General features: G+C 46.1%; 1 protein-coding gene across 1 annotated transcript in view; it reads right to left on the bottom strand.

Moving 5' to 3' along the window:
- The window catches only part of kcnn1a (potassium intermediate/small conductance calcium-activated channel, subfamily N, member 1a), a 34,608-nt gene extending 27,579 nt beyond the window's left edge, over positions 1-7,029 (bottom strand). The window contains exon 1 of the mRNA XM_062482463.1: positions 5,696-7,029. Within this exon, the coding sequence (XP_062338447.1) occupies positions 5,696-6,826 (1,131 nt within the window). The 5' untranslated portion in view covers positions 6,827-7,029. The remainder of the gene's footprint in view (positions 1-5,695) is intronic.
- Between the last annotated feature and the right edge of the window lie 5,364 nt (positions 7,030-12,393).

The following is a 12,393-nucleotide window of genomic DNA, read 5'->3' as shown; positions in this document are numbered from 1 at the left end:
AATTGCAGGTTACACACAAAGGTTGAAAACAGACGCCATAAACAACAACCTGTCCACCCTGACACTGTGGGGCCTGATGCAGGGGAACAACCTGACACTGTGGGGCCTGATGCAGGGGAACATGCTGACACTGTGGGGCCTGATGCAGGGGAACAACCTGACACTGTGGGGCCTGATGCAGGGGAACATGCTGACACTGTGGGGCCTGATGCAGGGGAACACGCTGACACTGTGGGGCCTGATGCAAGGGAACACCCTGACACTGTGGGGCCTGATGCAGGGGAACACCCTGACACTGTGGGGCCTGATGCAGGGGAACACCCTGACACTGTGGGGCCTGATGCAGGGGAACACCCAGACACTGTGGGGCCTGATGCAGGGGAACACCCTGACACTGTGGGGCCTGATGCAGGGGAACACACTGAGGCTGAGTGAGGCTGTTTGAAGCTGTGTGAGGCTGTTTGAGGCTGTGTGAGGCTGTGTGAGGCAGTATAAGTCTGTGTAAGGCAGTGTGATGTGTGTGAGGCAGTGTGAGGTAGTCCTCCCCAACAGTGAGGCTGTGTGAGGCAGTGTTAGGGTGTGTGATGGTGTGTGATGGTGGTGTGTGACGCTGTTTGAAGCAGTGTGAGGCTGTGTGAGGCAGTGCTAGGGTGTGTGATGGTGTGTGATGGTGGTGTGTGAGGCTGTTTGAAGCAGTGTGAGGCTGTGTGAGGGAGTGTGAGGTAGTGTTAGGGTGTGTGATGGTGTGTGAGGCTGCTTGAGACAGTATGAGTCTGTGTAAGGCAGTGTGATCAGTGTGAGGCAGTGTGAGGCTGTTTGAGGCAGTGTGCGTCTGTGTGAGGCAGTGTGAGGCTGTGTGAGTCTGATTGAGGCTGTGTGTGGCAGTTTGGTGTTATGTGAGGCTGTTTGAGGTAGTGTGAGGCAGTGTGAGGCTGTTTGGGGCTGTGTGAGGCTGTTTTAGGTAGTGTGAGGCAGTGTGAGGCTGTTTGGTGCTGTGTGAGGCTGTTTGAGGTAGTGTGCGGCTGTTTGGTGCTGTGTGAGGCTGTTTGAGGTAGTGTGAGGCAGTGTGAGGCTGTTTGGTGTTGTGTGAGGCTGTTTGAGGTAGTGTGAGGCAGTGTGAGGCTGTTTGGTGCTGTATGAGGCTGTTTGGTGCTGTGTGAGGCAGTGTGAGGCTGTTTGGTGTTGTGTGAGGCTGTTTGAGGTAGTGAGGCAGTGTGAGGCTGTTTGGGGCTGTGTGAGGATGAGCAGGAGACTGAGCAGCAGGCTCGGGGCAGCAGAGGAAACTCCAGCTCTCTCAGTGTTTAATTGAACTGGAAGGAACCCATTCTGCTTGTGTTGAGCCTTTAAATGACACAGCCAGTGTGTGTGTTCTTTGTGTACGTGCAGGGTGTTTGTGTGTGTGTATTTTCTGTGTGTGGACAATGTGTGTATGCATGTGTTCTGAATGCATCTTCTGCATGAGGATGTGTTTGTGTGGCCCTGGATGTAACAGTGTGGAATGTCATTCACATCAGAACCAGAAGCGGTTTACCTCGGCAGCCCTCGGTTCACACAAGCACAAAGACAGCCTCCACTCTCCATAGCAACAAACACGGAACACAAATCTATTTCAGTGCAGAAGTGGAGCTCTTAATGCACTGGACTGAAACCTGGGTTAGGGTTAGGCAAAACACACATCAATTATTAAGTTGCCTTTTTGGTCACACTTACGGACATCTTGTAGCAGTGTCCGACTGTACTTTTTGCCACCTGTACTAGGGCTAGGACAAGGTTAGGGCTAGGCCAGGGCTAGGCCAGGGCTAGGGCAGGGCTAGGGCAGGGCTAGGCCAGGGCTAGGCCAGGGCTAGGACAAGGTTAGGGCTAGGCCAGGGCTAGGCCAGGGCTAGGCCAGGGCTAGGGCAGGGCTAGGGCAGGGCTAGGCCAGGGCTAGGACAAGGTTAGGGCTAGGCCAGGGCTAGGGCTACGGCTAGGCCAGGGCTTGGGCAGGGCTAGGGCAGGGCTAGGGCAGGGCTAGGCCAGGGCTAGGCCAGGGCTAGGGCTGGTGATCATGCTATGGCCAATCTCCGGTGTTTGCCAAGCGACATCAGAAAGCAGCTGCTCAAAAACCCTAGCCTCAACTAGCCCCAGCACTAGCTCTCCCTACCTTCAGAGGGAAACCTCCAGATGGAAGTACTGACAGCACAATGGCAGCATGGGAGCTTTCAGTGCACAATATCACACCGGCGTCAACACAGCCTCTAAAGTTTCAGGCTATGGGGCAGGACATTGTAATTGTATACACATTATCAGTCTTCACTGTCACAAGTGTTTTGTTTAAGGGATTACTGACAGGCCAGTAGACTCATTAAGATGCTGTCAGGAAGCTACACAGAAGCATGAACAGATCCCACTTTGCTGTTATAACCATGTTACAACCATCTTACAACCATGTTATGACCATGTCTGCTGTTTTTAATCATATTTGTAACCATTTCTACAACCATTTCTTTAACCCTGTCTATAAACATGTATCTAAGCATGTCTATAACTACTACAAGCATTTCTATAACCATGTATATTACAGATGTTTTCAAAGTAGAATGCATAATTCAGATGAGCACAGATAATACTTGTAACTAGAGAGGGTACAATTTCTGGGGAAATTGTAGGGTGTGCTTGCTTGCGTCGGTTGCACAGGGGTCCGTTTTTGAATGACATTTTTACAACTGATTTCTGTATATTTTATATGAAAATGCTTACTTATTATTTATAACGATTAAATAGATTTAAAAGCATTTTTTTTTTTGCTGCTCATTTACAACTGAAAATACGAGTGAAGTGTAGAATGAAATAGATGTCTTCTCATTTCCCCTGCAAGAGGCAGCCTCATCGTTGAATCAAAACGAATAAATTTGGCAGACCGGTGTAAAAATTGACCTAATCTCTATGACTTAAACGTCATTTTAAGTTTTTCCCTTCTCGTGATATTTTCAGGCATGTAGCCTACTCATTGCATTCATTCATTAATAAAGAACCCCCTTTGAAGATTATTCTACGACGTTACCCGGCAGTAGAAGATGGAATCGCGATTCAAACAGTACCATCTGCTAACTGAAAATATGCCCCCAAAAACGTAGCCTAAATAAGCTTGACATTTATTTAGTGGAAAATCGCTCATTCCTAAAAAGCTCACTGGTAGCGATCATTGTCAGTAACAACGCAAAATGCGATATAGCCCTGTGTGGAGAAGCTGCCCCGGTAAATTGTACTACTACAGTACAGTACTAGACTACTGCTGTGTTCGTCTTGGTAGCGATTGCGTTGGTTGAATTGGATTTAACGTTCCGTTGTACGGTTTAAGCTGAAATTAATTATTTTCATGAACAGATTGACAACGTTTAGGCTGTGGCAATGAAGTTCAGGTAAATCTTTAGTAGTTAGATAGACTTTTGATTTAAGTAAGGGGAGTGCCGAACATGTTCTGTCGCCGTTTGACTTCCTAAACAGCTGTGTAGTGTAGATGTTTTTGTAGTGTGTCTCGCGTAAGCTACAGCGTTGCAGTGAGCTACACTGGTTTGAAACCACAGGTAATGATAATTTCACCAACAAATCGTTTACTAATGTCAGAATAAATCCTACAACGAAAATGTATATGTGAGGAATGTTTATTTTAACGATTGAAAACAGATAACGCTACATCATAGACCACTGTAGTATGTGTTGCCCGGGCAACACAGGCTAATGTCATGATGCTAATACTTCAGTGAAATAGTAGACTACTGTTTCCGAAAGTAGATGTACTTCCTTAATAATATCAGCTTATACTGTACATTACACATGACAATTGTGTGTCATATCACAAAGTAAAATGAGTAAATAGTTATCACCCTGGCCTCTTTGCTTGTGGCGTTTCTGCAGCTGCCTTGCAGTAAAGCTATAGTTAGCCTAGCTATCCCCCAACCAAGTTAACAGATGCGAAACGAATGTTCTGCCAAAGGTAGTCACGCGTGTTTTCGTGACGTTAGTGACGTAGTGACGTTAGTAACGTCAGTGACTGTGGCTAGCAAATTAGCCACCGTTAGCTTCACTTTTCGCCACAAAAACTTAACTTCAGCCTAAACCATGCAACGGAACGTAAATTCCAATAGAAGCAACTCAATCGCTACCAAGACGAAACTTTTGACACCTACTTTGTCTATGTAGGCCAAATATTGACTGAGTTTTAGGGGGGCAAAAAGAATAATAATAATAATAATAATATATATGTGAGAGAACAAAGGTTGTGCCCTTGCCGAAGGCAAAGCACACCCAATAATAATATATATGTGAGAGAACAAAGGTTGTGCTCTCGCCGAAGGCTTGAGCACACCCAATAATAATAATATATATGTGAGAGAACAAAGGTTGTGCTCTCGCCGAAGGCTTGAGCACACCCAATAATAATAATATATATGTGAGAGAACAAAGGTTGTGCTCTCGCCGAAGGCTTGAGCACACCCAATAATAATAATATATATGTGAGAGAACAAAGGTTGTGCTCTCGCCGAAGGCTTGAGCACACCCAATTATAAATATTCAATTTTAAGATTATTGCTGATATTTGGATCAGGATGATTTCCTGCACCTTCCTGCACTGTCACAGTTTCTGCAATTGTTTGTCAGAAAAGCAAACAACACATGCCAAACAGTTGCAGCTTGGGACAGCTAGGTGGGGACAGGTAGGTGGGGACAGCTAGCTGGGGACAGCTAGCTGGGGACAGCTAGGTGGGGACAGCTAGGTGGGGACAGCCAGCTGGGGACAGCAGCTTGTTGTGGGATTTCAGCACACGGACAAATGCATCTGCTGCTTTACTGCTTTTACAAACACGAAGGCGTCCGGTATTTTATCTTTATTTTATCTTTTAACATCTTAGATTTGCTGTAAGATTCTTGATTTGCTATGACGTCTTAGATTTGCTATAACATCTATTTTCTATAATGTCCTAGATTTGCTGTAAATACTAGATGTGCTGTGTGAGCAGTCATAGCAGTCATCCTAAGGCAGGAACACCTAGATACAGGGTTTACAGCAGGGAACACCTAGATACAGGGTTTACAGCAGGGAACACCTAGATACAGGGTTTACAGCAGGGAACACCTAGATACAGGGTTTACAGTGTAGGCTTGCTGTTAGTCACACCAAGGTACACACAGTACTTAATAGTGTAAGTAATAGTGACATGGTCACTCCTGAATCAACCTGTTCATATCTATATTAGATCAAACCTGATTGTGTCTAAGATCTATTTATTCCCCAGACACTTTGAGTAATTCCATCCTTTTTAATAGAACAAAAATATAAACATTTTCCAAAATAGAAGATATAAGCAAGTGTGTGAATGTGTGTGTGAGATGTCCCTTAAATACTAAAATAGAAAGAGAAGAGAGTGCATGCGTGGGGGTGCATTGAGGTTTGGTCTGTGCCTTCAGAAGCAGCAGAGCCCTAACTAGCAGAGGCGGAACTGGATACTCTCAACCAACGATACGTTCCATGCCTGTGAAATTGCGTGCGCAAACACAGAGAAACACACACCCAAGCAGCCCCGTCACATACACGCTGGTACAGAAAACCCTGTGACAGGCGTGGCTGTATGGAACAGGAATGTTGGAAGGTTATACTGCTCTGCATAATAGACCGTCACTTACAGTATATTCACGTATTGCATAAGCTGATTACCTTATGGTGGTCGATGCGGATCCTTTCCTCGCCTTTATGTGGGCTCTCCGGCCACAAGTGATAACCGGAGCCGTAGTTGGGGCTGCTGCCGCTGCTGCACGTCGCAGACAAGCTCGCCGCGTACGCCCGCGTCTTCAGACGGGGGTCGGCTGAGAGAGGCTGGCTCGTGCTCCCCGGCTTAATGCGCTCTTGTTGCTCACAGTGCGGCGGGCGCGGAGGACATATCCCCGGTGAGGTGTGCTGCTGCTGCTGCTGCTGCTGCTGCAGCGCTGGAGCCAGGCTGCTCCTACATGGCTCCCCGGAGCCGCTGGCGCAGGAGCTGATCGGCAAGCTGCTTCCCACGAGCTGCAGCTGCTGCGCTCGTAGCTGAGGAAGGTGTTGCTGCTGCAGCGGGTCCACGGGCTGGGACTCGAATGCGCGGAGATTAGCCGGGGTTGACTCACATGCATTTATAGCGCGCCCTTTCTGCCAGTTAGCAGGGCTCGCCTCGGGGGAGGGGTCCCCGTGCTGAAGTCTAAAATGACTCTGCTGCTGCCTCTGGTCGCGGTGCCCGCCACCTCCTCCTCCTCCCCTGCAGTGTTCCACGATGTTCGCCTGTTGGTAATTGGCACTGCTTTGGAAATGATCCCCGCTGTTCGATTCCTGCAAAAACAGCAGAGAGGTCGACGGCGGCGGAGGCAAAGATGGGGAGGGCTGCGGCGGGAGAAGAGTGAGGGGATGGCGCTGAAGAGAAACGCTGGCTTCCTCGGAAAAACTGCAGTGGCAGCTCTGAAAAACAGGCTGCGACGGCTGAGAGCTGGTTGCGGCCCAAAGGTTCTGTTGCAGGTGTGGGTGCTGCCCGGCGGATCTGCCGCTCTGCTGTGAAGGTCGCTCGGGGATGTTGTAGCTCGCGAGAGGCAGCGGGTCGCCGTGTTGCGGCGGACAAGCAGTGATACCTCTCCGTGAAGGCTGGCTCACACACGGCAGCTCCTGGTGGTTCTGGCGGTTCGTGGCAGTGCTGGAGCGTTCTCTATGAGACGAGGGTGGGGGTGGCAGGCTGTAGACTGGGTTAGGGTCTCGGTTCTGCGCGCTATCTCGCTCTTCGTTTGGTGTAAGTTGCTGATGGACAGCCCCCGCGTACCGATGCCGCATCCCCCTAATTGACGCGTTCTGCTGTGGATGTGCCTTTGCCTGGTAAAACTCCGACACCCGCTCATCGCGATCAGTCCCAGCAGAATACAGCCTTGAATCATTGGTAGGTTTGGCCAGGTCCACGTCACGGCATGTCCAGAACGGCGCCTTCTTTACACCACGGGTCCATATTATGCACGGTTCACGCGCAGTGAATAGGCGTAGCCTATATCCAATAGGAGATGTGTTAAACACAGAGAATCAACGTTTTGAAATCCCATTACCTATAATGAAATTCAGCAATAAATTAAATCCTTGCAATCTTTGCAATAGCCTATCCCTCACTCACGTCACCACCCACAGTAAACAAGCAGCAATCACATACAGGTGCACATCTCTGGTGGTCAGGGGGGAGAGGAGGCCTGAGCATGTCTGCGTCTCTGCACTGTTCCTCTGGAGCACCGAGCTGATTAACTAACTCTTAACAAGAACGTGCCAGCTATGATAGGGTTAGCTGAGCTACCTATCTTATCCGCATTCAGTCTACATGCAGCTTACATTCAGTTTGGTGTAAAAAAAAAAAAAAAACGTCTCCAGACCGCCAGGTGCGAAATTGTTTAGCTTGGCACTAGGTCAGTCTTAAATATTTAATAAAAAGCACTTGGTATTCTATTAACAAACACAAGCCTAACATCATGGTTACTGAACACAAGCCTAACATGGTTACTGAACACAAGCCTAACATCATGGTTACTGAACACAAGCCTAACATCATGGTTACTGAACACAAGCCTAACATCATGGGTTACTTTTCATAAACCAAGGGTGACGGGGACAGGGTGGCACAGGGACAGGTGGGGCAGGGGGTCAGGGGGGCACACGGACAGGTGGGGCAGGGGGATAGGGGGGCACACGGACAGGTGGGGCAGGGGGTCAGGGTGGCAATGGGGGCAGGGACAGGGTGGCACAGGGACAGGTGGGTCAGGGTGGCAATGGGGGCAGGGACAGGGTGGCACAGGGACAGGTGGGTCAGGGTGGCAATGGGGGCAGGGATATAGGGTCACAGGGGGCGGGAGGGGTGGTGAAGGGTAAAGAAATACACGGAACTAGAGTGTGTGTGAGGCGTTACCACAGGAACAGGATTCCTCGGAGCACTAGCTCTCAGTCATGATCTAAGTTAAAACACACCAACCACTGGAAATCTTGTTTTTAGTAAGTCAAAGACTTTTATTGGTTCTTTGCACAGATCACACAAGGTAACACTGGGCATTAGCATTCATGTGGTGGTGGCCCTGCTACACATGACATTAAAACTAACAGGGCACAGCGTGCATGGTTATACTGTAAGCCACTTTTTTTATTTTTTACTTGAAGGAACAACAATGAATGAATGTAACATGCATGGATGGATATATGAAGTCAGTGAGAGAGGTCCAGGCTGGACACGCTAGGTGTGGTGGATGAGTCCTGGGGTCTGGCCTGTGGAGACAGAGCTTGTTCTGCTGCCCCCGCCTGCAGCGCTGGAACACCCTGTTTTATGGGGAGCGCTGTAGGGCTGGCCGCACCAGAACCCTGATCAGTTTCATTAAGTAATTGGTCACTATGACCTGTGTGAGTTCCTTGGCTAGATGGAGTTTCATTTGCTGGTTTGGGAAACAATGTTATTGCTGCCTCATAAATATTTAAATCAAACTTTACTACTCTTACACAAACACTATGGTGCACACTGTCACGCTTACACACACATGCACACACACTGTTTCACACTCTTACCCCCATACACACACCACTCTGCTTCCATCATCTCTCTTGCAGATAATTGGCATTGCAATGTAATGCCTCTTAGATGAAGCTGGCTAGGCTGTGTGCAGTCATAAGTGTGTTAAGCTGGTGATAAGCTAGCAGGTGACATGATCGCTTGTGATATGCTAGCCTACAGCTAACTGGTGATATGTAGACTAGTAGGTGATATTCTAGCAATGAATTGTAGTTAGGAAAGCACTTTATTCATACCAAGGGGACATTTTGGCATTGCTGCAGGCAAGAACAGATTGCCAATACAATATACAAATAAACAGTAGGCCTGTACACAAAACCAATAGAGATATACAAAATACAAAAGACAGATAAAAAATATAATTATGCTAAATGCCAAATATCCAATCTAAAATGTAAATATATGCAGGGCTGTCCACACAATTTAAGCAATGTAAACACAGGGTTGATTCACGCTGTTATACACTTATGTACATAAAAGTTTAACGTAGAGACAGTAATACATATAAATACAAAACCAAAACAATTGCTAACACATAGTATGTGTCGAAGGTAATACTGCTAATGCATAGTATGAACCAGGAAAGAAAGTGTAGGTAAAAAAAGGGTATGAGGAAGAGAGAGATGGACAACAAATGTGTATATTTTTGGTGGTAGAGTATTTGACTTTACAGTACAGTTTTTTTTATTCGCTTTGGTACTATTTTCACAAGTAAGGTGTACATTTTCAAAATTCTTAGTACAAAAATCCAAACTGATCACACTTGTAACGCAGCTAGTCATTCTTTCAAAACCTGATGGAATGCTTTCAGTCAGTTGCACATGTTTTCCAGTCCACATAATCATTGTTTCAAACACAAGATTATTGTAATATGTAATGGGAACATTTGGTTTAATGACCGAAACACAACAGTATGATCTTCTTTCAGTTTAGTACTTTTAACAATCAGTTCATCCAACTGCAAACAATGCAAGATACATGTTTCAAATCGGCCTTAGAAGTGCTGAAATTAATATGCTACAGTACTATGTAAAAGACAGATTACACAGTTTCACATTAGGCAATACACTTACATTACTCACATTTACATAATAAATAATAATTTCCAAAATATCCATCCTATGTGTAATCAAGTGAAGGATCAATGAAGACATCGTCTACAATCATTTGGGCAAATTACGTAGTTTTGACTATTTTTCAGATATAATTGTAACATAGGTATACTTTCTATTATGTAACTAAATGAGAACAAAACATAACATTTAGAGGCCCCATGCCCACCTCTCTGACCTCTCTGTTGGTGCCCATGCCCACCTCTCTGACGGATCGCTTGTCCACGAGCTCTTCCTATTCCTTGCTGTCTATCCTGCTATGTTGAAAGAAATTGCCAGTGTTTACGCCCCCACTTTTACGTATGTCTAATAACCAATTGTGGTTACCCCAATCTGAAATCAAGTAGCAATAACAAGTATTCATCATGTGTGGTTAATTTATATGTTCGTACAAAAACACATTTTATTTCTGTAGTTCTCAAAATCAATATAATGTTTATTGCTGAAATGAAAATATATAGGTTTACCAAACAGTTCAGTGATTAACCATTAAGATCAGTTGGATTAAGTGTTGGTCAAATGTATTTACGCAAATTAGATGAGAAGCATATCAAAAGTATTGTGAGCATTGCATTGTGAAATACAATTATTTCATATGAAAGGTATTTCTTTGATGACACACTGATTAGGTGTGGTGAAAAAGTGATTGTGTAATTTTGTGCATTGTACTTTGTCAATTGAACATGTGATTACATGTTTGAAAAAACAGACTTTTTGATGATCTGCTGTGAGTTTTGTACTAACAGTTGTAAGGTTTTACTTGTGAAAATAGTACCAAAGCGAATAAAAAAAAACTGTAAAATCAAGAGGTTGTATACACAGTAATCAGTGTGACAACACATAATTCATCCACATTGCTTTGTCGATCATATCCACATCTCTATGACGATCATTTCCCTGGTAAGATGATCAGATCCATGAAGTAAAGGGTGTCAAATTAAGGTAGGGAGGTGGAAGTCTGTGTGTGTGTGTCTGTGTGTGTGTGTGTGTCTGTGTGTGTGTGTGTGTGTCTGTGTGTGTGTCTGTGTGTGTGTGTGTGTGTGTGTGTGTGTGTGTGTGTGTGTGTGTGTGTGTGTGTCTGTCTGTGTGTGTGTGCCTGTGTGTGTGTGTGTGTGTCTGTGTGTGTGTGTGTGTGTGTGTCTGAAGGCAGAATATGGAAATGAGAAGAGAAGCTCATCACAAGGCTCAGGTTGTGACTCAGCTCGGTCCAAAACCTTTCATTTTAATTTCTATTAAATAATTAAATTGGTTTTACCTCATTCTGATACTGATATTAGAGTAGAAGTCGAGTGTATTCCTGCAGGTGCACTTGATGGAACCGCTAACTTGACCCTAACCCTAACCCGCTGATCGATATTATAATTTACCTGGAAACTCCCATTGGGCTGTGGCTCTGGGAAGGGTTAGGGTTAGTACTCCTGGATAAATATTAAACAGCATTATAGAAGCTTTAGTTTCTTGTTCTGATCATTGATACCTTCTTCTTCCCTAAGGTTCTAGCAGTGCTTGTTCCACATTCTCCTGTAAGAGGGCATCATTTTTATGTGGAATTTGTGTTTTTTAGTAAACATGATTCAGGGTGTGAGTGTGTTAGACTTGCTTCTTTGCAAGCTTCTCGAGCTGACTGGAACAGCAGAAGATGTAGATCAAGACATGACATGAGCTGTATGACCTTGTGACGTTCCTAAACTGGTGCGGGGATTCCTGGAGCTATTTTTAGATCTGGGCGGAGTAGAGTGCGGGGGTGGAAGAGATAGGGAGGAGGGATAGAGAGAGAAGGAGGGGGAGAGAGAAGGAGGAGGGGTAGAGAGAGAAGAGAGAAGGAGGGGGAGAGAGAAGGAGGAGGGGGAGAGAGAGGAGGGGGAGAGAGAGGAGGAGGGGGAGAGAGAGGAGGGGGAGAGAGAGGGAGGAGGGGGAGAGAGAGGGAGGAGGGGGAGAGAGAGGAGGGGGAGAGAGAGGGAGGAGGGGGAGAGAGAGGGAGGAGGGGGAGAGAGAGGAGGGGGAGAGAGAGGGAGGAGGGGGAAAGAGAAGGAGGAGGGGGAAAGAGGGGGAGGAGGGGTTCCCATGCAGACAAAGCAGCCTGCTGTTGTAATCGTGACCAGGAAGGGAAATGGAGAATCAACGACCAGTGGTATTTTATCTCTCCCTCACTACTACAGAGTACATAACCTTCTCCAAAGCTGCAAGCCTTACTGTAAAATATTACTGATTTGAGAGAAAATTATGGCCAGAGTAAGCTAGTTCATGTGAGCGGAAACTGGGGTATTATAAGTGAATTATTTATAGAATATTTATAGACGAATTGGGCATTTTGACAAATGAATGTCCAGTTGAGAACAGATTTTCTTTTCATGTTCCACTGCATGGTACCTCTGCTCCAGTCCTCTGGTCAGAAACCAGGCTCTAAGGCTCTACCACCTCAATTGTACAATGTATTTATGTCAGTCAAATATAATAACCAAACATTTCATCCACATTTTTTATGCTACACAGAGAACATTTAAAATTCCATTTTTGACAAGTAGGTATGGAGAGATGAAGTGGGTGTTGGGGTTGATGACAGAGTGGGTGTTGGAGGTGAGGAGAGACAGCAAGATGGGGGAGAGTGAGGCTGGGAGAGAGAGGCTGGAAGAGAGAGAGAGAGAGAGAGAGGGGGGGGTTTGAGGTGAGTATAGAGAGTGAGATGGGGAGAGAGAGAG

This window comes from Osmerus eperlanus, chromosome 16 (genome assembly GCF_963692335.1).
Source record: "Osmerus eperlanus chromosome 16, fOsmEpe2.1, whole genome shotgun sequence".
In the NCBI taxonomy this organism is placed as follows: Eukaryota; Metazoa; Chordata; class Actinopteri; order Osmeriformes; family Osmeridae; genus Osmerus; species Osmerus eperlanus.
This window is presented reverse-complemented; position numbering and strand designations above follow the sequence as displayed.